Raw genomic sequence first — 25811 nt, 5'->3', positions numbered from 1 at the left:
ATGTTTTATTGTTCTAGAAGCATGGGGGAAGGAGATGGGCAGCTCCTCAAAGCAAGCTGCCTCCTTTCCATGCTTAGACAAGAGTCAGCACATCGACCGGCCTCTCAGCCAACCATAGGTCTAGGTCAGGCTAGAATCCTGCTATGCCCACGCTCTGCAGGTTCCCAGCCTGGGAACTTGGCCATTAGGCTCCAGGTCCTATCAGAAAGTGAAGTCACCATGCAATCATCCATCATCCATCCTCCATCCATCCATCTACCCACCCATCCACCCACCCATCCATCCACCATCCATCCATCCATCCATCCATCCATCCATCCATCCATCCATCCATCCATCCATCTATACATGGAAGAGAAACATGCAGAAGACTTGTATGAGCAGTGGGTTGCTAGTACAGACCAAATCACTAGCTCTCTGAAATATAAAGCCCTGGCTTGTGGCACTTGTCAGTTTCTGTGGTATAAATATTCCCCAAATTTCAGGTTACCGAACTGCTGTCACCGGTGTGGATCGTCTAATATACTCTGATACAGTGTTCCCACTGAGGTAGATACAGTGTTCCCACTGAGGTAGATACAGTGTTCCCACTGAGGTAGATACAGTGTTCCCCCTGAGTAATACAGTGTTCCACTGAGTAGATACAGTGTTCCCACTGAGGTAGATACAGTGTTCCCTGAGGTAGATACTGTTCTGAGTAGTATTTCCTAGTAGTTGTTCCACTGAGGTAGATACAGTGTTCCCCCTGAGGTAGATACAGTGTTCCCACTGAGGTAGATACAGTGTTCCCACTGAGGTAGATACAGTGTTCCCACTGAGGTAGATACAGTGTTCCCACTGAGGTAGATACAGTGTTCCCACTGAGGTAGATAGTGTTCCCACTGAGGTAGATACAGTGTTCCCCCTGAGGTAGATACAGTGTTCCCCCTGAGGTAGGCAGGTGCAGGGATAGCTTAGCAACCCAGACTCCACCTGACTTGAGCAATACCCTGCTGTATTCCCAGCAAAGCACTTAGTGACCTTGGACAAGCTGCATCCGTACCCCTCTCCAAACAAGCCATCAGACCCCTCAAACCCAGAGTTTCCCAGCATTCAAATCCACTCCTGCTTTGTGATCTGTAATATCTGGGGACTAGGGGCAGTGAACTGAAAGCAAACTGTGTTCTCAACATGAACTTTTAGATGAAAATCCATTTATCACCTTATGTCTATGCATAATTGGTGTGCAAATGATTAAAATCAGATGCATTATGGGAAGGGACATTCACAGTAAACAAAGGCTTACATCACTCAAGCATGTCAATCAAAACAGGAAACCTGCCTGTCCCTTGTCCCTTAGCAACCAACTCTTCCTTCTCTTGGAACAGTAAAAGAAAACCCCAAATGGTAACCGGGTGCTACTGAGTATTCACTCAGACTCAGCTCTCTCTTGGGGTATGTGGCGTATACTTTCGCATTGCTTCTGAAAATAAAATTCTGCTTGCTGTTTACTCGTGTGTGTGTGTGTGTGTGTGTGTGTGTGTGTGTGTGTGTGTGTGTCCAATTCTTTGAACAAGGCACCAAGAACCTGGAAACACCTGGGCCCAACAGACCACCTGTACCACCACCACACAGATATAAATATAACCTCAGGAGCATGGGTAATCACAAACTGCAGAAAACAACTAAAAATAGTTATGTTTCAAATATTATCTTTGTTTTAAAGGTAAGTTGGGGGCAAGGCCTAAGGAGGTAGCTCAGTATAGAAAATTGGCCTAACATGAATGAGGTCCCGGAGTCAAGCCTCAGCACCACACATATAAAATATGTAAAGAGACTTTATTGAATTAAAGATGTATGCAATTTAATTTTTAATAATGGTGGTATTTATTAAAGGGATGACAAAATTCCTAAGGAATACCTAGTTGGCCCCGAGAAGAGCACACACCAGAAGGCTCTTCTCCACCAGGGGCAGGAGTTGAAAGGTCACAAGTGATACAATGACAGTCACCCACTGTAAATCCATTCTGAGGGGAAAGGCCAGGCTGGCAAGCTATGTGTAAAGGATACAGATTAAAATTCCATTGCATTCACGGCCCCCAAATCATTTCAATCTTAGTAATCTTTGCAGGGTTCAAGGTATCAGCCAAGCCCTCCTTCCTGCCTGAACCACGATCCTCCTGGCTCCTCTGCCCCCCGCCCCTCTTGTTTCCCTCTGTTAACTGAAGAAGGTTGGCACCGAGGTCAGAGGAAGTAGCATTTATCCTGGAAACAAAGAATTGCAGTTTGCAGTTCGGGTACGTTGAATCAGCTCAGCCAAGAATAGAGGCCCATGCTGCAGATGCAGGGGAGGGCTTTTGTTTTGTTTTGTTTTTTAAAGCGGGGATTTCCAAAGCAGATGTTTTTGTAAGAGGCACATTGGCTGGGCTGAAACCCTACATTGTAAGCCCATCTGAGGGATATTATTGAGGGTACTCCAGCTGACAGATGTTAAGGGCCAAGGACACTGCCCCAAGGCGACTGATGGTGCAGTTTATGTTAGCAGGTGTGAGAGCCTTCTTCTGGGAGCTTCCTGCTTCCCGAGAAAGTCTTAGCCTGGGTTGTGTCTTTTGCTCTCACACCCCTGCAGCAGCCTGCTCTGCCGTTCATCTTCAGATCCGCATCTAAATGTTGGGGAGCCCCAGCCCCAGCCTGCCCCGGGGTCTGCTGGGTCGTTTGCTGGCTCTGCTTCTCACTGTTTGCACTCTGCTTAGGAATGCTACCCAGTCCTGAACCTTTAGATACCAGTGACTTCTTTTTGTCTAAATGTTTAATGTAAATAGTTTTATTTAAGTCGAGGAGAGAGGCAGAGGCAGAAGGAGAAAGAGAGAGAGGGAGAAGGAAAGAGGGAGAGGGGGAGAGGGAGAGAGTGCCAGCTTGAGCACATGACTGCAGGGCTTACAGAGGCCAGAAGAGGGTGTCGGCTCCCCTGGAGCTGGAGTTCCAGGCAGTTGCCATCATCTGCTAGGAATGCTGGGAACAGAATTCAGGTCCTCCGCAAGAGTAGGACATGCTCTTAACCGCTGAGCCTTTTCTCCAGCCCCTTGATGACTTAGTTCATATATTACCTATTAATTGCTCACTAATTATACAAATGTATAATTAAACGACAAAATATATTTTTTCTTTTTCTTTCTTTCTTTCTTTCTTTCTTTCTTTCTTTCTTTTTTTTTTTTTCTGAGACAGGGTTTCTCTGTGTAGCTTTGCGCCTGTCCTGGATCTCACTCTGTAGCCCAGGCTGGCCTCGAACTCACAGAGATCCGCCTGCCTCTGCCTCCCGAGTGCTGGGATTAAAGGCGTGCGCCACCACCGCCTGGCTCGACAAAATATTTTATGCTATTTTTCTTGTTTATTCATGTGTGTGTGTGTGTGTGTGTGTGTGTGTGTGTGTGTGTGTGTGCACGTATGCCACAGTATACATGCAGAGAACAGAGGACAACATGCCGATGTTGGCTCTCCACTTCCTCCATGTAGGTTCTGGGGATAGAACACAGGTCATCAGCCTGGGCAGCAAAGGCCTCCACTAAGCCATTAGTTTAAAAATTCTGTATCTTATTATTTATTAAGTATTTTATTGATATGATTATGTTAATATCTTTCACTCATAGGCCAAGTGAATGTATTTTTTTTTTTTTATTTCCCTGGAGTTGATGATTTTAATCTGCTTAGCTTTCTTTACCATCTAGCTAGGCCATTCTATGCACTTAAGGCTGTTACTATAGGGTATTGCATGGTAGAGCTCATCACTGATCTTACCAGTTCTGTCTCCTCCAGGACTCCCGTCCTCAACTTCCGTCTGTGCTGCTTTCCTGGATGCAGCTGGGGCCTCAGAGTGGCTGCCTACCTCCTGCCTACCTCCTGCCTACCTCCCGGCTACCTCCCGGCCCCCGTGCACTCTTTATTTTCCTTCCTCCTGGGAGCAGTTTTCCTCCAGAAGGTTCCCCAAGATAGCTAGTGGGAAGCCAGTATCCTGATCTTGTTGTCTCTGAAGACGTCTCTGGTCTATCCTCACACTTAACCGGCCGTTTTCAATATTCCCTGATAGTCTGACAGCTCATGTTGACTTCATGTCATCCTTCATTGGACGAGGCAGTGATGTCCGCTAGCCCTGCGAACGACTCTTCATCATTTCCTTGGCAACAGCTTCCCTACTTCCTCTTGTTTCTCTTTCTAGAACCACAGCTGTCTTTCTTGTCCAGTTTTCTACCTTTGCTTCCCTCTGATGCTTTCTTGGGGTTTTCCTTAAATTTATCACCTGATCCTGCTCATCATCCGTGAATTTCCCATCTGAGCGTCATTTCTAATTCCCAAGAACATATGATGGTTCCGACTGTTCTTTATAGGATTCATTTGCTCTTCATGGATGCAGCTTTCTAAGCTTTTTGAGGATGCAGTTCATTGGACATTTTCTTTTCCTTTGTGTATTCCAGTTGAGTGAGTTTTCCTCTGACTGGGTCTCGTCTTTTGTGTTGAAGGCTTCCCTTGAATGTCCGATGAAGCTTGGCCAGCCCATTATGGCCAAATGCCAACAGGAAACTTGGTTGGCACAAGTGAGATCAGGGGACTCGGGGGCTTCTTTGAAGGATGGTCAGATGGTCCACTGGAATTTCCATTTAGACCCCAAATGTCAATAGTTACAGCTTTTTCCTGGGCAGTTCAGTTTCTACAGAAAATAGAAGGGTGCCTCGAAATGTCTGTCGGGATAAAAGCCTGGCTGGGCAGGGCAGGTGGGATAGCTCTGGCCTTCGGTACATACTCTGCCCAGCTTCTTGCTCAGCTGGGCTTCACTATTGCTGTCCTGTGCCCTGACCTTCCAGGTTCGTTTTATTCAGTGAATAAAGTCCCCGTCCCCTGCATGACTGGGAGAACACTAATGGGAACCTGGGTGGGGCTGACTTTCCAGACACATTGACACTCCTTGTCCCTGTTACCAGCTGTCACACTCCTGCCCCCCCTCCCTTCGTATCTAGTACCTCCCACTCCTGTTCCCCCAGGTAACCCAGCTCCTTGCTGTCCATGCCTCTGCCTCTCGAGCATATAGATAGAGGAGTATTCTCTTCTCAGATAAATCATTCATCACTCTCCGGCCCACTTCCTATCTCCGTGTAGCACGGTTTAGAGCTATAGACATCTTTTCACTTTATCAGGCTTGAGTTTTACTTCATCTCTTGGTTTTCTACAGTTTGGGGGTGATTTCCAATGGGTAAAGGGGAAGCAATGTGTCCTCACTTAGCTTCTGAAACCATACAACTGACTCCCAGAACTGACCCATCTTCTGAACCCTCCCCAGAACTGGCAGCTTGCTAGGGAGCTGTCACCAATGCCCTGTCAGTAACAGGACACTCACTAGGCATAGTCACGCATGTCTATAATCCCAGCACCTGAGAGACTGAGGCAGAAGGATCACAACTTTGAAGCCAGCCTGGGCTACTATAGTGGTTTGAAAGAAAATGGCCCCCAGAGGGAGTGGCACTATTAGGAGGTGTGGCCTTGTTGGAGAAGGTGTGTCACCGTGGGGGCGGGCTTTGAGGTCTCTTTTGCTCAAGCCATGCCCAGTGTGACCATCAGTCGACTTCCTGTTGCCTCTGAGTCAAGACGTAAGGGCTGCCAGCTCCAGCACTATGGCCTGCACACTGTCACACTCGCCACCATGATGATAATGGACTGAACATCTGAAACTGTAAGCCAGCCACCCCAATTAGATATTTTCGTTTATAAGAGTTGCTGTGGTCATGGTGTCTCTTCACAGCAATGAAAACCCTAACTGAGACAGCTGTGTAGTGAGAAACTGTTTCAAACAGGCAGCTAGACCAAACCAAAATGGAATACTTCATTTGTTCCCCTCCCCTCAACACTGCTTTTTTTTTTTTTCAACTTTTTTCTGTCTTGATAAGTCAAGCTGAAAGCATATGACACAGCCTGGAAGAGCTTCTTCCTCTTTGTGCCTGTCCTAGTTAGGATTCCACTGTTGTGATGAAACACCATGACCAAGACAACTTGAGGAGGAAAGAGTTTATTTCAGGTGACAATCCATCACTGATGGAAGTCAGGACAGGAACTGAAACAGGGCAGGAACCTGGAGGCAGGAGCTGATGCAGAGGCCATGGAGGGGTACTGCCTACTGGCATGCTCCCCATGGCTTGCTCAGCCTGTTTTCTTATAGAATGCAGGACTACCAGCCAGGGATGGCCCCTCTCACAATGGATTGGGCCCTCCTCCCCCATCAATCACTAATTAAGAACATGCTCTATAGACTGGCCCACAGCCTGATCTTCCTTAGGCATTTTCTCAGTCAAGGTTTCCTCCTCTCAGATGACTGTAGTTTGTGTCAAGTTGACATACATCTAGCCAGCACACTGCACATCCCAACCCTGCCTACAGCTCTGATCCTCAAAGGCCTGATGCTCCCCTCCAAAACACATCCCGCCTTTCTCTCCCCATCATCTGAGTTTATAACCCAAGCCCCTAGAACCTTGACCTGAACTGTAATATACCTGTCACCCAGTCTTCCTGATAACACCCTCATATTTTCCTGCTGCAAGCCGCAAGAATATATTAGAGACTCAACTGTATATAATAAAGCTATACCTAGAAAGATCAAGGAATCTTTTCTAGAGGCGAGCCATTTATCAAGGAATATTTGGTATTATTCAGCCTTTACTATTCAGCTGTTTCTTGCTTGAATTTCTTGTGTGCTCATACACTACTAGGCCATAGGGCATACAGTATAAGCTTCTCAGACCTACTGCTGATCTACTAGGTAGCATCCCTACAGAGCCTAGGAGATAGGCAGACTCTAGATGTATGGCTTTGTTTCTTATGCAAATGAAGCTCAGACTTTCCGTCCTCAGACTGGCCAAATGGCATTCCAGAGCATTTGACTCAGAACAAAGGATTTTTTTGCATATCCAGGTGGGAGTGAAGGGGAGGCAGAATTCCTGGTGAGGCAGAGTCACATGGCTGGAGGAGAAGAGAACGAGGCAGAGTTTCTGTAGATGGTAAGGCAGACTGGCTTGGGTTGAGAGTAAGGAGCAAGGAAAAGTTTTGCAGACTGTAGGTGGATTTGAATCAGGTCAAGAGAGAAGAGGAAGGAAAGATGGAGGATGAAGGAACAGAGGATGAAGATGAAGGTGGAGAGCATAAGAGCTTAGTTATCACTAGGGTTATGAGAGGACCATAAGAGCTTAGTTATTACTAGGGCTATGAGAGGACAGAAGGAGGGACAGAGAGGAACTGAGTGTCAGGACAGAGCTGAAGCTGTGTAGATAGAATTTTGTCTTAGAGAAATAAAGTGATGAACAAAAGAGCATGGTGCACATAGATTCTTCTCCCTCAGATAACACCATGAAGGACGTAGCGTCTTCCCCAGGACCCTGGGAAGGATTTTCTCAGGGCAGGCTCCTGGGAAAATTCCGATATCTTCCCTACATAACAAGCAGCTCCTTCCTTCCTCCAGGACCCAGCATTGCTGTGAGGCACCCTCCCACCCCACCCTTCTCCCTGCACCTGACACACTGATCTTCTGATTACCCCAACAGTGTTTCCCCTCCCTGGTTCCTTCACTTTTGCCGTCCCTTCTGCCCGTACCCCACAGACTCCCCAGAGCTGACTCCTGCTCATGTTCAGTCCTTCAGGGGCCAGCCCTGACCATCTAAACCTTTCCAGTACTGTCTGTCAAATAGCATCTTGTGTCCCCCACCACTTCCTAAGCTCAGGCACCTACTTCCTTCTTTGTTGTCTCTTCCCATGACAGGGTACATTTGCTGACCAAGGATCATATCTACCTTCATGCAGAAGGCATCCATCATGGATGTGGTTGCTGGAGACAGAGCAGCACCCACAGCCACGTTTGGTTTTCTGTTTAGTTTTGCTTTTGAGACAGGGTCTCACTATGTAATCATTGATGGCCTGGAACTTGCTGTGTAGACCAGGTTGACCTCAAACTCACAGAGATCTGGCAGCTTCTGCCTCCTGAGTGCTGGGATTAAAGGCACATGCCTCCATGCCTGGCAATGTTTGGTAGTTTTATTCGGATTTAACCAAAAGAACATTTTACGCATTTGTAGCTATTTTAGATTAACGTGCAAAGCCTTAGGCTTTACCATGGCATCTTCATACATAGATGCCACAGGAGCCTGCTCTTAGAGTGACAGGACAGCTGGGACTCAGAAGTCCTAGTGCCAGTTCTACATACGATGTGCAAGTAGGGTGAGCTTTGGCAAGTAACTTCACTTTGATGGGCCTCAGTTTCCCCTACATGCACAATGGTGACATTAGTTCTGTTATCCTTGCTCAAGATGATAATAGCTCCTCTCCTTTCTCTTTCCTGAGGGGCACTGCTGTGAGGCAAAATGAGGTTGTGGAAGTGAAGGTCCTCTCCCCCCTCCAGAGCTTGTTTGTGAATTGTGAAATCTTGTGACCCATGGGGTCAGGAGAAGTATGTAGCAAGCTTTGTCTTATGGGCCATTAACCAGCTCCCAAATCATGACATGGAGAGTTCATATTAGTTATGAATGCTCAGCCTTATCTTATCTCTTGTTTTAATCTGTTTCTCTTTATCTATGTTTTGCCTCAGAGGATTTTTACCTGCCCCGGGCCTGTCCCTCTTTTTCTCCTCATTCTCTTCTCTCTCTTCTCTCTCTCTCTCTTTTTTGGCCTAGATTTCTCCTACTTATTCTCTTTGCCCACCAGCCCTGCCTATCCCTTTCCTGCCTAGCTATTGGCTGTTCAGCTTTTTATTAAACCAATCAGGTGCCTTAGGCAGGCAAGGTGAAACAAATGCAACAGATCTTTACATAGTTAAACAAATGAAGCACAAACAAATGTAATACATCTTTACATTGCTAACAAAGGCAGCAGAAACAAATGTAACACGCTTTTACATAGTTGAAGTAACATTCTGCAGCATAAACAAATGTAACACATCTTTACATTGTTAACAAAGCAGCAGAAACAAATGTAACACACCTTCACATAGTTAAAGTAATATTCTGCAGCATAAACAAATGTATCACATAGTAATCTTAGGAACAAGTCAATCACAAAGGCTGCCAAGTTCCCGAAAAATCATTAAGCTTGATGACAGGACAAATAGGAACACAGATGTTCAGTAATGGTGTTGGTCCCTGGGCTCCCACTCATGGCCTCCAAACCTGCTGGTTGCTCAGATACCCCTACCTCTTCCTTGTCTGCTCCCCACTGGGACCCTATGAGGCAGGTGCTCCTGGGCCTATACCTACTCATTACTCATGTTCCCCAAATCCATGGCTGCCATTTTCCTCCTGAGAATGTAGTATTGTTTCTGCTTATTCCTATGGTTAAATGTTTAATGAGCTCCCACAGCATGCCAGGCAGTGTGGTCCTGACACACTATTCCTGCCTTCAAGGTGCCCAGGAGAAGGCAGGTACAGTAGTTGAGGGGCACAAGGAGTTCCTGGGTTCTGTACAATGTTAGATGGCAGCCGTGCTCGTGTGAGGAGAGCATCCAAGAGTAAGGCTGACCAGTTTGTGTTTTTGAAAAAGGGTAACGGTTCCGCAGATCACACCCCCCCCCACGAGCTCCACCTTATCACATGTCTCTTCTGACTCCTCCAGTGGCTTTTTAGGGCTTACACCTGGTTAGGACTCCAGTTTAGACAGGCCCTATTCATTTCTTTACCTCCCATTCAGGCCCCATACCTCCTATAGGTCATACCCAGGACCACAGGATGCTGCTAGCCTCGTTTCCAGCCCTCAGGACGTGCTTTACCATCACCCATATATGTAGCTACTTTTTCTTATAAAACCCATAAGACTCATGCAAGAAGGTACATATGACAGACGACGAACAAGGGACATCTAATACAAATTGGGGTCCAAATAAACCTTCCTCCAGTCCCAGTGAGGATCCAGTATTGATAGTGTAGCAGAAGCCAGAGGCCACAAAGCAGACTGATGACTCATTACAATGAACATTTGCAAGTAAAGACGTATGGACTAAAGGATTTACTGTGTGACTCACTGTGACACACTACAACTTCCATGATGAGATTTTTTTTAAATTTAATTTAATTTTATTTTTTAGGGGAGGATGCAAGAGCAGAGGGTAGATATGAAGGGATGGGGAGATGAGTGGGATTGGGGTGCATGATGTGAATCAATAAAAGAATCAATAAAAAGTTCAACAATAAGCCTTCCTCCAGTTCCAGCTGGGGCTCCATGGAAGAGCAGCAGGAAGAAATATAAAGGAGGCAGGGGAGGAGAGCCATGTGACGCCCTGGGCACATCCAGGGGAGCGCACAGACCAGGGCTTCCATTCCTTAATGGGCTTTCATGGACCATGGAGACAGGACAAAAGCTAGCTCTCTCTGTGAAAGTACACCCACACACTGTGTGGGACAAGGAGGGGGGGGGAGGCTGTGACACAAGGTGCCTTGGGTGCCCGGAGACTGAGGTCACCACCTGGGACATTTCAAAGCATGGGGTGGTAGGGTGCTGCAGCCCCAGAGGGATCCTGGGCAGGGAAGAAAGGTAGGAGAGGAGAGCCACACGGAGGCCCAGGAAGAGGGAAGGCTGGAGTGACAAGCCGTCACGGCTTCCTGGTGGTGAGGCTGAGTCTCCTTAAAGGTTAGCCAGGATGTGACGGCTCCAAGTTTGCCACCAAGCTGCCTGCCTGTGACCATGACCGAGTCCTTTGCTTTCCCTAAGCCTGTGGGCACTTAGCCTTGGGAGATTGTCAACCCGGCTGTCACTGTCTGTTGCCTGAACAAAAGAGGATTAACCGCCTCCCCAGAGCATCCATGTTCTGCAAACACAGACATTCCAGTCACCTCGTACGGACTCGGTCTTCAGCTTTGTGCCCCTTGTAAAACCGTTCTTGCCTGGGCTAGCTGAGGTTAGTCAGGAGTTTTGGAAGACTGCAGTATGTTGATGACCTATACGTGTCTACGCACAGAGACACATGTAAACACATAGAGGTAGGGAAGTGAGGTGTAGTAGAATATTATTTTAAGGTGTGTTACTTCTGCTTATGTTGTATTTGTTTAACTCTGTGAAGCTGTGTTATTCTGCCTGTCTAAAACACCTGATGGTCTAATAAAGAGCTGAACAGCCAATAGTGAGGCAGGAGAAAGGATAAGTGGGGCTGGCAGGCAGAGAGAATAAATAGAAGGAAAAATCTGGGAGGAGGGATCAAGGAGCCAGAGGAGGAGGAGGACAAGGACTCCAGGGGCCAGCCATGGAGTAAGAGTAAGATTTACAGATGAGAACAGGAAAAGCCCAGAAGCAAAAGGTAGTGGGATAATTTAAAGTTAAGGAAAGCTGACAAGAAACTAAGCCAAGTTAAGGCCAGGCATTTATAAGTAAGACTAAGCCTCAGTGTGTGATTTATTTGGGAGCTGCGTGGCAGGCTCCCCCCAAAAGAGTAAAACCAAACAACAACCGTGAGGCTTCTGCTGGAGAGGGTAGCAAGGCTTCCATTGCCACTGGGTCATAATGGACATGTTGGTCACAGGAAGATGGCTCAGCAGTTAAGAGCACTAGCTGCTCTTTCAGAGGACTCACAGCCATTCCTGGCCTCCATGTTGGGTAGCTCACAACCACCTGTAACTCTAGTGGATCCATCAGTACCTGCATGTGAGTGCACACACACACACACACACACACACACACACACACACACACACACAAATAAATTTTAAGAAATTGGAACTATCTACCTACCTCATGGTCCTGGTTTGACCCCTGGGTCTACAACACAAAGAACAGGTCATCTGGCCCACGAGGAACAAGGACAGGAATGCTGATACAGACGACTAGAGGAGTGTGTGGGTGGAGATGACATGGGAATTCCTCAGGGTAAGCAATGTGGGGAGTGAGGAGAAGCATGGGAGAGGCTGGTAGCATGCAGACGGTCTTCACGTGGCTCTGGGGGGGGGCAATTAAAAAGGCAGTGTGGCCATCTCTGTCTTAGTTAGGGTTTCTATTGCTGTGAGGAAGCACCATGACCACAAAGCGAGTTGGGGAGGAAAGGGTTTCTTTGGCTCACACTTCAGCCTTGCTGTTCATCATCATCAGGACAGGAACTCAAACAGGGCAGGATCCGGAGGCAGGAACTGATGCAGAGGCCATGGAGGGATGCTGCTTTCTTCCCATGGCTTGCTCAGCCCACCTTCTTATAGAACCCAGGACCAGCAGCCCAGGGATGGTACCACCCACCATGGGCTGGGCCCTCCCCCATTGATCACTAATTGAGAAAATGCCTTACAGCTGGATCTCATGGTGGCATTTCCTCAACTGAGGCTCCTTCCTCTCTGATGACTCTAGCTTGTGTCCAGTTGACACATACAACCAGCCAGCAGCACAGCCTCCTTATTAAAAGGCTCCTTCTGAGTTGAAGTGTTCCCTCCCGGAGGGAGAAGGGAGGCTCTGGAGATCAGAGATATAAACAAACCTTACAAGCTGGGAGAGTTGAGACCTTCCAGGGTCACGTAAGTCACGTGTTGTGGAGGCGGCGAGTCATCCCTCCCCTGGGCTGACCAGCTCAGCTGCCTGGAGGAGAGTCTCTCTCCCATCTGTCTGCAAGTGTCGCAGAACTCCTGGGGTTGTAGCAGTTGGGACATCCTTACCCAGGCTGGGGTGGGCTTTGGAGGGATCCAGCTGCCTTTGGGTTGTACCTGCTTCTGGTAGCTAACCCCTCACCCATACGCCTATAAATAACCATTAATCCTACCGGTTCACCAAGCTGGACTTGGGTGGACTTGTTCACCTTCGCCTGTCACTGGCTCCCTATTTGGGGAGGGTAGACATTTGTCTCTCGTCTCTCCAGGAACAGTCTCACCCAACAGGCTGTGGTGAATGAAGGAAGGAAGCGTGAGTTATTTCAATTCAGGCCATAGACACCAAGTAAGACTGCCACATAGTGAAAACAGAGATACAGGGGACACACTTTGGAATAACTGTCTGTTGGGGGGTGGGACTGATCCCCCCAGGGTGCAGGAATGGGTCCGGGCATGAACTGAAGTGTTGGTAACTTGCTTCCCCCCCCCCCGGGTCCCAGACAGGTCCCCTGCCTATTATCACCATGGCCTGACATAGGCCACTGCCCTGTCGCCAGCCCAGACACATAGGGCCCAGGGCGGACCTGGGGCAAACCCTCCACTTCAGGAGGGAGGCTGAGAGGAGCGCCTGGTCTTGGAGGGAGGGAGTCCTCTTTCACATACATCCAAGGCCAGCCGGGCCTCTAGAAGGTGGCTGTGTAGTGGCACCGTCCCCTCAGGACAGGATAGAGATGCCCTGGGATCTGAGCCGCAGGCCCCATCCCAGCATCCTCCTCTGAATAAGCCCAGGCACACTCCCCAGGAGCGGCTGGGTCTGCTTCATGTGGGCAGCTCCTCCTCGTTCCTAAGCCTCTGTGCTTCCCGACCTGTGACCCACGGAAGGACCATCTGCCTGTAAAGAAGCGGTGCCTGGGAAGCCCATTGGTAGATGGACACAGAGCCCAAAGTTAAGACAAAATCTTAGTTGGCCCAGCTGTCTCGAGAGTGAAGCGGGTGTGTGTGTGTGAGTGTGTGTGTGTGTGTGTGTGTGTGTGTGTGTGTGTGTGTGTGTATTGGGCCCTTGAAGGACATGCAATTCTTTTGTGATTGCAAACAGTCTTCCATAGTTTGCCTATACTCCATCCTGCCTGCCCACAGCAGGATGGAGGAGTACATCACCCATCCACGTGAGTTCCTGTTGTCTGTGTGATGAATGGGGAGTGGGTGGGGAAGGTCTACACCGCACATGTGACCCCGCAGGCTTGTGTTAAGCACCGCGGCTCCACATGTGGCTGGGGACAGAGGTGCCCCTGAGATACCCTTCGTTTTTATGCAGGAAGAAACTGAGGCCAGGGTCGAGAGTTATCCGAATATTGCCCAACAAGTTACCTCGTAGGTGTGTGCAGCGTGATTCAAATAACTCAAAGGTGGACCCCTGCAAGCAAGCTGGCCACCTGCAGCACATGTAATCAACTCAACTGCTGGAGTTTATTATTTTTAAAAGAATATTTAATAACTACCAGCCTTTCCTTGCACCTGATACATCTTTCTTCCTGCAAACACTCTTCGCCAGATCTCTAGCCCATGGGTTTAGAAACAGGGGTGGGGTGACCTTATTTATTCAAGGTGGCCCAGGTAGTGAGGGCAGCTGTAGATTCAGGCAGCCAGGTGGCGTTCTCTCCACTGTGCCACCCTGCCCACCTCTAGATCCAGAGTCAGACTTCCCAACTAGCTATTGTTGAAACGGAGGAGGTTTGAGCAAGTACCCACTGACCCCTGGTGCACCCCAGGTTGGGTACCACTGAACCAACCACTCTTCTGTGGCTTGCTGATGCACTGTTGTGGGGGATGCTGACTTTACACACATACAAGAGTGAATCGCATCCATAAGCCTGCAAGCTTTCCAAAGGCTATCGGCCTGTGCGGAGCGTGGGCTTTGTGTATGCACAAAGGCTACTATCATGTGGGAAATGGGAGCAAGGCTAGTGCTGCTATTATTAGATTACTTTTCTGTAGAGAAGGGAGGCAGCCACGGGAGAGGTGAGGACCAGACCCCATTCAGCCTCAGCTGTTCTTTGGGGACGCCAATCATGACCAGCCATGATCTGTATAACAGGATGACACATATGGTAGAGGAGAATGGTTTAAAACGGACACCGGACTGGTGAGGTGGTTCAGTGGGTGACGGCACCTGCCGCCAAGCCTACCCACCAGAGTTTCATCCTTGGAATGCACTGGGTAGAAGGTGGGAACTAACTCCGGCAAGTCCTCCGGCCGCCCCATGCACAGTACAATAGTGTATGTGTATGACTGTGAATATACACACGCACGTTAAATAAACGAGTGTGATTAAAATGTTTAAATGTATAGCATTTATTTTGCATTTTACAAAATAAGCATGAAAAATATGGAAATTAACAGTAATGAAGATAAAAGTTTATATATTCAGAAACGCCATCTGGACCTCCATTTTACTTACATGTACAGATATGTACTAGACAATGAAGGTTCTATGCAATAAATGAAGCACAGCCTTTTAGTTATGTATGCACAGCACGAATCCCAACAGGACCCCACGCAGAGCTGACTCTCCAACCTGTCAGAACCACTTGTGGCAAGCCAAGAAGCCACAGCGGCTTTCGCCCGTCTGGCTGGGTTTCCTATCGTCTATGGCCCTACATCCACCAGAGGCATTTAGGCCAAAGCCACTGCTGGCAGGGGAGGGGGACCTCCTGAGGGGGACCTCAAGAGTAAATGGGGGGCTGGTGCAATGGGTAATTGCAGTAGTTCGAGTGTAACCGGCCCCCATCATCTCATAGGGAGTGGCACTATTAGGAGGTGTGGTCTTGTTGGCGGAAGTGTGTCACTGTGGGGGTGGGCTTTGAGGTCTCCTATGCTTTGGATACCCCTAGTGTCTCAGTTAATATCCTATTGCCTTCTGATCAAGATGTAGGAAGCATCATGTCTGCCTGCACGCCTCCGTGCTCCCCACCATGATGATAGTGGACTGAACCTCTGAAACTGTAAGCCAGCCCCAGTTAGATGTTTTCCTTTATAAGAGTTGCTGTGGTCATGGTGTCTCTTCACAGCAATAGAAACCTAAGACAGTGTGTAAATGTGGAAGGAGGGGACTGACTCCACAAAGCTGTCCTTTGTGCTGCTCCACAGTCACACACACACACACACACACATAAAGTAGGTGATGCTGTTGTGCTCTGAGTACCTGGCTTACTGTTTTTCTTGCAATAACGGAAGACACTTGTAGCTTTAGAAACACTTTAATGATTGATGAAAAATTCTGCTGTTATTGTGAGTTAAAAAACTCCCTGGCTTTTAATCCACTTCTCCCCCGCATAGAGATAACTGTTTTGTTAATGTGTTTGAAGTATGGTCTTTGAGGAGTTGAACGAACAAAATACAGAATAGGCTTGTTCTTCAGTCTCCCTCTTTCCATACATACATACATACATACATACATACTTCATGTATGTACCTGTTTGTACACAAATACATATAGACACACACACATGTAATTTTAAAAAAAAGGACATACATACAACCTTATATTTTGTATTCTTGACTCACTAGCATTAAGTATTTCCTGGTACATTAAATATTCCTTAAAATGATTTTTAATATATTCCATTATATGGTTGCCATATGCATTATTTATCTACTTCCCTGGTCAGCATTTTAGGCTGTTTCCAACACTTTTGTACAATAAGGAGCTGCAGCAACCACCACAGCATCGGGCTGTCCATGTGTTTTCATATGTAAGTTTTAGAACTGGAATGAACTTGTGAAGTTTTCATGATTATCCAGAGCACACATAAATCCTCAAGACGATGCCTGGCACACAGCAGGCATCTAATAACCAGAAGCTATAAATAGGAAATCAAGTAGCCTGGAGAACAGATGAACTGGGCCCCAGCAGAGGGCTCGTGAGGGAGCGTGTGCCGCCTCGCCAGGCACGGATGCAGCTGTGGGGTCTGGGCTAAGAAGCAGGGCGGGGGGGGGGGGGGGGGGGCTGGCTGTTTCCTCCCCAGCAGCAGACGGATCTAGCAAAAGCCAGAACGAAACGGCTCTGTACTTAGAACCGAACACAGCACCACTACCACTGCCACTCGGCAGGCCTTCGTGGGTCCTTTTAGGCGCTCTGGTTGATAGTGAGTCCTGTCTTCATTCAGAGCCCCAGGCCCCTGGAGACTCTGGTCAGAGAACAACCAACATGAACCAAGTGTTCTCAAAGACTATTTATTAGCTGTTCTCGCTTGTGGTGGAAGAAATATAATGAGGATCTAACATTTCTTGCTTGAGGACATGAGCTGGACTGTACAGGCATGGCCTGCGGTGGCTTCGCGTGGGCAGCTGAGTTACAGAGCCCATCCCAAGCCCAAGGAGAGAGATGGCGCACTCTTCTGTGAAGGGGTAGGTGCCATAGGTAAGTATGGGTTTTCCACACCGGAGACCACAGCGAGACCCCAGGCCACCCCTTTCCAAGTCCACCTAGTTGCATCAGTGAACTGTTAGGCTGCTCTCTGGAGTGACTCTCCCTAGTCTGGACAATTCTAGTGCACGCCTCAGCAGAGCCAATCTCTGTTGGTTGATGGTGGATTTGATCCCTTAGTACAGTCAGGTCACCGGGAGCAGGTGGATGACGGACAAGGGAGAATGGGGAGAGAAGAGCTGTGAAGGCCACAGTAAGGGGATTATTATGCGCCTCCTCGCTGGCCCAAGAGGCCTTACCACAAGAGACGCTGCTCTTGAAGGCTGCACCAAGCAGCGTGAACATCTGGAGAGGAGGTACAAAGCCTCCTGGGAAAGGATGTGGACTGCGGCATTCCTTCGGAGGCTTACACTCTGGGCTGCTTGTTAAAACCCTGACTCACTCATTCAGTGCTCGCCGGGAACTAGAGCGGCGCTGCTTCTCTCCAAACAGCAGCCTGTCAATCTGAACACTCATGTGGTCCAGCAAAAGCCAGTTGTTTCCAAGGGGTTTTGATTCCATGTGGACAAGGGATCTTGTCCTTCCGTATCGTCAACCATCTCCGGAAGGTATCTGTGTCTGTCCTTCATGATGCCCGGAGGGAGACAGCCTGAGCTCCAGCAGTGCTCAGCGAAGTTTCTTTGGATGGCCACTGGACAGGGCCTGGCCAGCTGGGAGGCCTGCAGCACCTGGACCCCAATGGGCAGAGTGGGGGAGCCTGTGCCTAGTCCTCCGGGATGGGGTGTTGCAGTTGCCATGGTAGATCTTGACGTGGCCCTCACAGTGGAAGTATGCCTGGAAGACATCGCTGTAGCCATGGTCCCTCCACCAGGTGCACAGCTGTCGGTTCCAGGTGCAGTCCAGCACGTGGAAGAGCTCGGGGTGCTCCATGCCAATCATGGTGAAGAAGTCCTGGTCCCCAAGGTGGCCCCGGAAGCGGTACTTGTCTGCAAGCTGCTGAACCCACGCGGGCTCCAGCAGATGGCTGTAGAGCGGAGACTGGCGCATAGCCTCCAGGTTCAGCAGCATCACTCCACTGTTGAAGCCAGGGAGCCCCTCCGGGGGAGGGTCCCCAACTCTGGTCCTGGGGTTCTCATGGCGGAACTGCCAGAACGTGTGCCTGTGGAGGGGAGAAAGAAACCATCATTATCCCCGTTTGGGGTGAATGAGCTTTGCCAGACTGCTTCCTGGGCCTTCCCCGTGACCTCTTTTCCTTCCATTTCACAGGGACAAAAGTAGAGGCATCCTGAGGTTCAGACTCTGCATCACATCGCCAGCAGGCAGCCCAGCGAGAGCCTGAATCCAGCCCCACCTCCACACACTCTAAGTCTCAGGTTCTTCTCATCCTCTGTCACCTCAGGGTGACCAGGCTGATGAGGTCATCACTGTCACTACCATCGTGTTAGGATCTGTAGAGATGGCAGGTACTGGGGACATGCTGAATGGGGATTGCTCCTCCCTCAGCTAGGCCGGCCTTGGCTCCAAGTTCACATGGTTCAGAGGACAGCAGTGGGGTAGAACCCCCCACCCTGTCATTACGGCCCTGAAGAGAAGACACAAGGGGGAAGAGGTTCTGAACGATGGCTGGTGAAGTCACAACAGTCAAACTCAGACGGAACCAAACACGCTTTCTGCTTTAGAACAAGCTTCATTCATGACCCTCAGCCTAGCATTTCTGAGGGGCTGGGTAGAGACTGGGATCCAGAGATGATATCTAGGCATACACTCACTCACAAGTCATGGTGGAAAGCAGCTGTATGGAGCCATGTGGGACTATGGCACTTGGAGGAGATGCCACCTCGATTTTGGTCTTTCCCTAGCAGATTCAGAAAAATGACCCTTCTCAGCCTTTTATCCAAATACTTTCATCTGGAGGTGGGAGGAAACATCTAGCAATCTTCCTGTGACTGACATGTTTCGAGCACTGGGCACTCTGCTTCCTAGCCTTTCTAAGATCTTGTGTGCTACAGGCATGGTGAGAATGATGTCCCCAAACCTGTACTCACAGACAAGGCCCAGCAGCAGCGCCTGGGATGGGCAGGGTGAGCCTGGGTCACCAGGGTGGGGAATGCATCACGGCCACACCAGCCAGGAAATGCATCCCACTGTTCACAGGATAGGACGCGCAAGTTGTTGTCAAAAGCAAACCATAGCTGCAGCATTCAAGACCTGCAGCAGGTCCATTCTCTGGTTCAACCCATGACCCCCGTAAGGGGACAGACAAGCCTTCTTTGTGGTCTCACATGTCAGAAAGGCAGCCGACAGTTTGATCTCGGTAAGGGAACAGCATGCCCTTGGGACACCAAGCAGTGGGGCACACAGGCCCATTGTTAGCGTCTGGTCAGGAACGGGCTGTGAGAAGAGTTGGGATCTGGCTCTGACCTGGCGCCTGCCTGCTGATAACAACCTTGGCAAAGATAAGCTTCGGAGCAAGCTGAGATGCTGAGGTCCTCAGGCAGAGAGCCTGCCATGATGGGACCACCAGTGTGACAACACTCCACCATTTTACCCTACCCCCAAGTGGTTAATTTCAGGGTCAGGTTACAAGCTAGCTACAATTCTACCAGAGACCTGGGTCAGCACAGTGTTACCAGGCAGAGGAGAGACCCAGCGGGAGGAGATGCTGCACCATCCATGTACTGGGTTCCTCTGCCATTGGTGGGGGCAGGGGCACTTAGCAAGGAGGAAGAGGAGGAAGAGAGCCAGGAAGGAGGGAAGAGAGAGCTGTCTCTGCTCCATCCTGGCCACTGCTTCCCTGCCTGCCTGCCTCCCTTGCAGAAAACCCGGAAGAGATCAGGGGCTGGCTGGAGGGACAGGGTCCTTGAGCACTTCTACCTCATGTAGGTTTCCCAGATGACAGGGTCTTGGGCAGGGTGACCAGGCCAAGGTAAGGCTACTGACCGAGTCACTACACAGAGCATGACACCCACCATGGACAAGGGGTCGGATGTACTGAAAAGGGCTTTGCCCTTCACAAGTTCACAGCTGGGGATCGGGGGATACTCTCGCTTGGGCGGGGGGTGTCCCCAGATCTTCCCTCTCTGTATCAAGTGTAGCCAAAGGTAGCCTGACCCCTGCCTTGCTAGGCTTGGGAGAGGAGACAACATCTCCAGGTGGCAACTATAACCCAGGTGGCTCCCGAGGAACGCCATGGCCAGGACTGCACCAGGCGGAAGGCAGAGGCATTCTGTAACCAAGAGCCAGGATGGGGATCAGCACATTTTGATGTAGCCTGGGCAAAAGGGGCAGGAAACTGGAAATAACAAGTTCCCACTGTGTCTGCTGAAGCAGCAGCAGCCTGCAGAGGAACTGATGCCTCCCTAAGCACAGAATGACCTGTGTGCCTTGTCAAAGTGCTCCCGCTATCCCAGATGAACCCAGAATCCAGAAGACATGGATCGGCTGTCTTCTCCGGCACAGGCTTGGGTTGACGGACAGGGATGTGGCGGGTGGGCGCATACACAGGAGCTGGTGACGCCAGCTCTCCTCAGCTGCCACAAAGGTGGGGTGGGGGGTAGACTGCACGGCCCTCTCACATTCTCCCAGGACACTGTGGCCTTTGGTCAGCTAAGCAGGGTTTCTGATCTCTGTGGTCCCTTTATCTCTGCCTGCCTCAGATTCCACGGGCTAATGTTCCAAACTCATTTCTGAACTTGGCCGACCGACATGTTAAAGCTAAGGGCCTGGGGACCAGACCTAAGAACCACTCTGAATCAGGTCAGTATACATCCTGCCCTGTCCTCACAGGGGCCTGGGGCTGGCTAGCTATGTCCACGGGTCTCCTGCATGAATGCAGGTATGTGGTTCTGAGTCCTGATCTTCCAGAAGTTTCTTGGATAGACCGTCCATTCTCACACCCATCCACTCTTCCCTGTGTGGTCTTGTTCCACTCCCCATGATCACCCGGGTGCCATAACAGCATGGAGAAGCTTTTCCCTTCTCTTTGTAAATAGTTTTCAACTGGGAAATAAGCCTTGCACAGATGGTCCACTGTAAATAAAGAGTCCTTCCAGAAGTCAGTGAGGCCTGTTGGAAAAACACAAATGAAGGCCCTTCAAGCTCTTTCCTCTGGATGGTACATTCCTGGAAGGGGCTGGGTATCCAAAGCCAAGACCTTGCATGGGGCATGGCAGGAGAGGAGGCAGCTGAGCAGCACGTGGCCGACCCTGTTTGGAGGCCCTTGTTAGAAATGTGGGTTTGGCTATAAACACTAGCTCTGTCTGCACGCCAGGAATTGAGTTGGCAAACTCCATATCCCCACCATGGGAGACAGCATGGGCTAGGAGAGCCCTCGGCTTCTCAGGCTAAGGGCCCCTGGGCTTGGGTGGGCCAGTCCTTAGGGGTGGAACCAGGCTGGCAGGCAGGAGAGGAGGGGACTCCAGCAGAACAACCAGAGACTTACACCAGAGCTCTCCTTGAGGCCCTCCTCTTCTGGAGCTCTAAGTCCTGGCCCTCTCCTGCCTGCTTTCTGGAGGAATAGCCTCCACCCTGCCTCTCTGGCCAGCATGTTCTGTAGACTCATGGTACCTCTGTGCCCCTGGCCCAGCCTAGGAGGATAAGAAAAGTTTCCAGGGTCGCTGAGCTATTTGTAATAGGACCAAAGAGAATCTCACAAGGGAGGGAGGGGGGCCTGGAAGGAGGTCTTGGGGAGAAGGCAGCAAGAACTGCTGAGGAAGCAGCAATACACACCTCATTAAATGGATCAGGACCACCACCATCCGCACACCAGGGAGCAGAGCAGACCACAGCCAGCCTAGGGATTGGTGTGGTTCTGAACTCTGCCTCACTGAGGCCTTCAGCTTGGGAGGGAGGGTCATGCAGGGCACCGGGGTGCTGTTGTTACAAGAGCCAAGCTTTGTAGAGAGCCACATCTGCCACCACCTGCAAAGCGGGCCTTCACTTTTCCCTCCACGTCCCTGAGCTCTGAGGTCATCAGCTGACTAGGTCCTAAGAGAAAGCAGCAAAGTCAGGCAGCCCATTTAACAGAAACTCAGCCTGCCGTGACTGCAGGGCTAGATGTACAAGATGGTGGTGGAGAGCTGGCCGCCTCTGCACGCGGTGACGAAGAACCTGCTTCACGCTGCCCTGGCTTCTGATGGTGTCTTCAGCCCGACACTGACCTCCATCTGCAGGGGGTGATTCCCTGTGTGTGGGGACCTCTAGTCCCCATTCTTCTTTCAGCAGTCATCCAGATAAGGGGTCACCCTCCTCCCCAATGACTCCTTTACCATTACATCTGTGATGTAAGGTGGCATGCAGCAATGCACAATTCCACCCGTAATTCTGTAGAAATGAAGATGGGGAACCATCATGGCTCATCTTCACCTCACTATTAATGTCACCATCCATAGGCTCAAAACATGGAGGGATGGGGTTCTAGAACTACCAAGTCCTTAACTTTGCTGCTCCTAATGGGCTGAGAAAATGTGTCAGGACGGGCCGGGGAGCCCTGACCTGGAGAGAGACAAAAGGAGGCTGTTGCCAGCGACTGGACAGCGAAGAACGGAAGTCCAGAAATATGAGTGTCGTGAGCCTGTAGGGAGTGGACGGAGCCCCGAGTAGGGAAGTCCCGAGTGCATGTGAACTGTTGACGGACACCACGCTGAAGAGTCCCACGCTTCAGCCCCACAGTGGCAGACGGAGCCTGGCTGGAGCTCGAGGGCGGAGGCAGAGCTGTCCTTGGGAGGGAGACCCAGTGCCAAGGGGTGACCGTGTGCGCGAAGACTAGCAACTACAGCTTCTTTCCCCTCCGGATGTTTACAGAGTCCCTCTCAAACTAGCCCACCCCTCCACCTGTGCTGTGCCTCATAAACACACTGAGGTTCCAGGCTGCCGGCTGCAGAAGCTGTGGCTCCACCCAAGTGCACGCCCCCCGCCCCCCACCAGATCCCAGCTTTCCTGTGTGTGTGTCTGTCCTTTCTTATTCCCTTGCTGCCCCTAGCCAGGGTCTGGGGCCCAAGCCTCACAGGACGAGATAAGCAGCAGCAGCAGCCTGTGTCAGCCGGCAGGGGGATGCCCAAAGCCCCCGTTCTCACTGAGACACACTGGACAACACAGGACACCCGAGTGAAGGCAGCAGCTGGTCGTCACTTAACGAGCATCTACTGAACCCACGGGAAGTGAACAGGACACCCCAGCCCCAGGTACAGGTATCCAACAGACAGAAAATAACCGCTCCTGGCTTAAAGGAGGGCCCCGCAGTCCAGACTTCTGAGGCCTGGACTCAAAGCCAACTGTGTGGGCCACTGAGCTTCTTAGGTCTTGGCTTGGGGACGGGGAGAGGCTAATACTCTCTCATGGGACCTCCAGTGAGTTCCGGGATTAGAGGCAAACACAGACAGCGCTCACCACTGTGCCTAGGAGGAGTGGCCCTGTCCGCCGCTGTACATGTTCAACCCAGGAGGGCTGACTCCGTCAACGCCCCTCCCTGCCTGCCCAGCTTGCCTAGGGTGTGGTACCTCAGCAACCAGCCCTTGTCCACCCAGCTAGCCATCTGGAGGTTTCTGTTTCAACATGGCTTCCTGTGCCAGAGTCTGGCATGCTAAAGGTGACCTACAATGCTGTCTGGTTCCCTCAGCTGCATAGACTATGACCAGTCAGTCTCCATGGGCTACAGAAACAGGTGCTGGAATCCTGGAGGATGGGCAGCCTCGATAGCAAGGCTTGATATGCCACGAGACAGCCCTCCACACACCTCAGCGCCCTGAAGAACGGCATCGTCAGTCTGAGGTCTCCCCTCCCAGCCAGGTCCTGCAGCTCTGACCATCCCTCAGGAGGTGTGGAGCCCCTAACAAGCTGGGGCTTCATGTCACGCCACCCGGGAGCAGGTGCTTCAGACTGTGCCTACCTGCCTGGGCATCATCTCAGCCACAGGCCTTTCTCCCACCCTGTCCTGGGGCCGGGAAAACAGCGGGCAGGGTTGGGAGACGGCCATCACTCCGTCCCACAAACAACTACAGTGCACAGATGGACTAGATTCTGGGAGAGCTGCATGGGGAGGACCTGGAAAAGGGGAGGAGCAAGCCAGGTACTACAAGGAGCTAGCCAAGTGCAGGCTGGGAGGTGCGGGAACGGAAGGAGAGGAGGAACAGAGATAGAGGGAAGCCCAGCGGATGGCCAGACACGTGGGTTAAAGGCAGCACCCCGACTTCTGCAGAGCCCAGGCATTTGGTGGATGGAAGAAGTGCCTGGCCCAGGAGAACCCCAGCCACCTGTCCTCTACACTGAACCCCGAGCAGCCGATACTAACGCAGGCCTTGGGCCCCCCTCTCTGCTGCAGAGTTCCCAGAGGAGCACAGGGCCATACAGACCGTGTAGCTGGATCTGCAGGCCCCGCAGTGCCCACGCAGGCCTGCGATCCAGGTATCCAGTCCAGTGTCCCTGGCCGGCCTTCCTCCACCTCCTCTCCTTATGCGGTCAGTCTTTCTCGAGGTTTTACTTCCCCACGTGAGACCCTTCACTCTCACGCCATTAACATCAGCTCTCATCTTCATACTCAAAAAGAGGGTCATTTTTGCTCACACTTGTAGAGATGTAAGGTCTCGGGGCCTGTTATTCTTTGAGTCTGAAATGTCCCTAAAAGTCTCATGTGCTTGAAGCCCTGGTCCCCAGCTGCTGGTACTGTCCTGTGAGGCCGTGGAAACTTTAAGGTGTAAGGCCTGGAGAGAGGAAATGGGCCCCTTGCAGTAGGCCTTAGGGGTAGAGCCTGACCAATTTTTGGCCCGGATCTTTGGTTTCTGGTCTGTTGAGATGTGAGCATGCCTCATCCTCCTGCTGCCTCAGACAGGGGCCACCCCAGGCAGGAGATGATTCTACACGCCATACATGCCGCCATGTTTTCTCCATCACTACACCGTGAGCCAAAGGCCGGTCCTAGTATGAGCTGCTTCTATGGCGGATTTTGTCCCAGTGATGATAAAAGTAGTGTACCCAGCAGTGACAGCCTTCCAGCTGGCAGAGTTTTGAGGTGGCACACACAGAGTACTGTGTGTCAGGAGATGAGGGGTGCCTGTGTGTGTGTGCGCTAACTGCCTGCCCACTCTGCCTGGCATTCAAACACGCTGATCAGAATAGAATCACACCAAGTACCTCAGCACTCACCCCGAGTCTCTACCAAGCTTGCCGCCGCTCTCCCTGGTCCTTCCACAGCTGCCTCTACCATCCAGAGCCCCACACTGCAGTCTGGCACCTCACTGCTCATCACCACAACCCACCATCTTCCTTTCTGCTCTGCCACTAGGGCACCCACCCTCTGCTCCTTCCTCCCCCTGGCCATCTGAGGCAGGCACGAGGCCCTCCCGAAACCTTGCCTCTAGTGGCACTCGGCTCCGGCCACTGAAACTGGTCCCTCTGTGGTGACGACATCAGGATGTCACACTTGGCCTCTGGGGCTCTCTGGAACGACCTGTTCACATTCCCTGGATCAGCAGTCTCTCCTGGCTCCTCTCCAGTCGAAGCCAGCCCCCGGCCCCCTTCAGTGTTGAAAGGTGCAGATGGTAAGAACTTGACAGTGCCCAGGAGGGGACAGTGCCCTCTGGGAGGAGTAAGGGAGACCACGGAGCAGGGCATGTGGAATGGAGCACAGGGAAGGCAGCTGGCACCTTGTCACAGAGATTACAGGGAGGACAGGCAGGCACACCCAGTGCAAGTCAGACCGAAGAGAGAACACTGGGAAAAGGATGCTGACGGGTAACGTTTAGTGAGCACTTTCTATGTACCAGGCCCTCCCTGTTTAAGCCTTTAACTGTATTCACGTTAGTATTTAAATGACTAAGTGGGGAGAGAGCCTTTGT

At 50.7% G+C, this 25811-nt stretch overlaps 1 protein-coding gene across 1 annotated transcript in view; it reads right to left on the bottom strand.

Moving 5' to 3' along the window:
- Positions 1-15795: 15795 nt before the first annotated feature.
- Positions 15796-25811, bottom strand: part of Xxylt1 (xyloside xylosyltransferase 1) — a 145481-nt gene continuing 135465 nt past the window's right edge. Inside the window, exon 4 of the mRNA XM_028894051.2 lies at positions 15796-18139. Coding sequence (XP_028749884.1) covers positions 17647-18139 — 493 coding nt within the window. The 3' untranslated portion in view covers positions 15796-17646. The remainder of the gene's footprint in view (positions 18140-25811) is intronic.

This window comes from Peromyscus leucopus, chromosome 12 (genome assembly GCF_004664715.2).
Source record: "Peromyscus leucopus breed LL Stock chromosome 12, UCI_PerLeu_2.1, whole genome shotgun sequence".
NCBI lineage: Eukaryota > Metazoa > Chordata > Mammalia > Rodentia > Cricetidae > Peromyscus > Peromyscus leucopus.
Note: the sequence above shows the minus strand (reverse complement) of the source record. Positions and strands in the feature narration are given on the sequence as shown.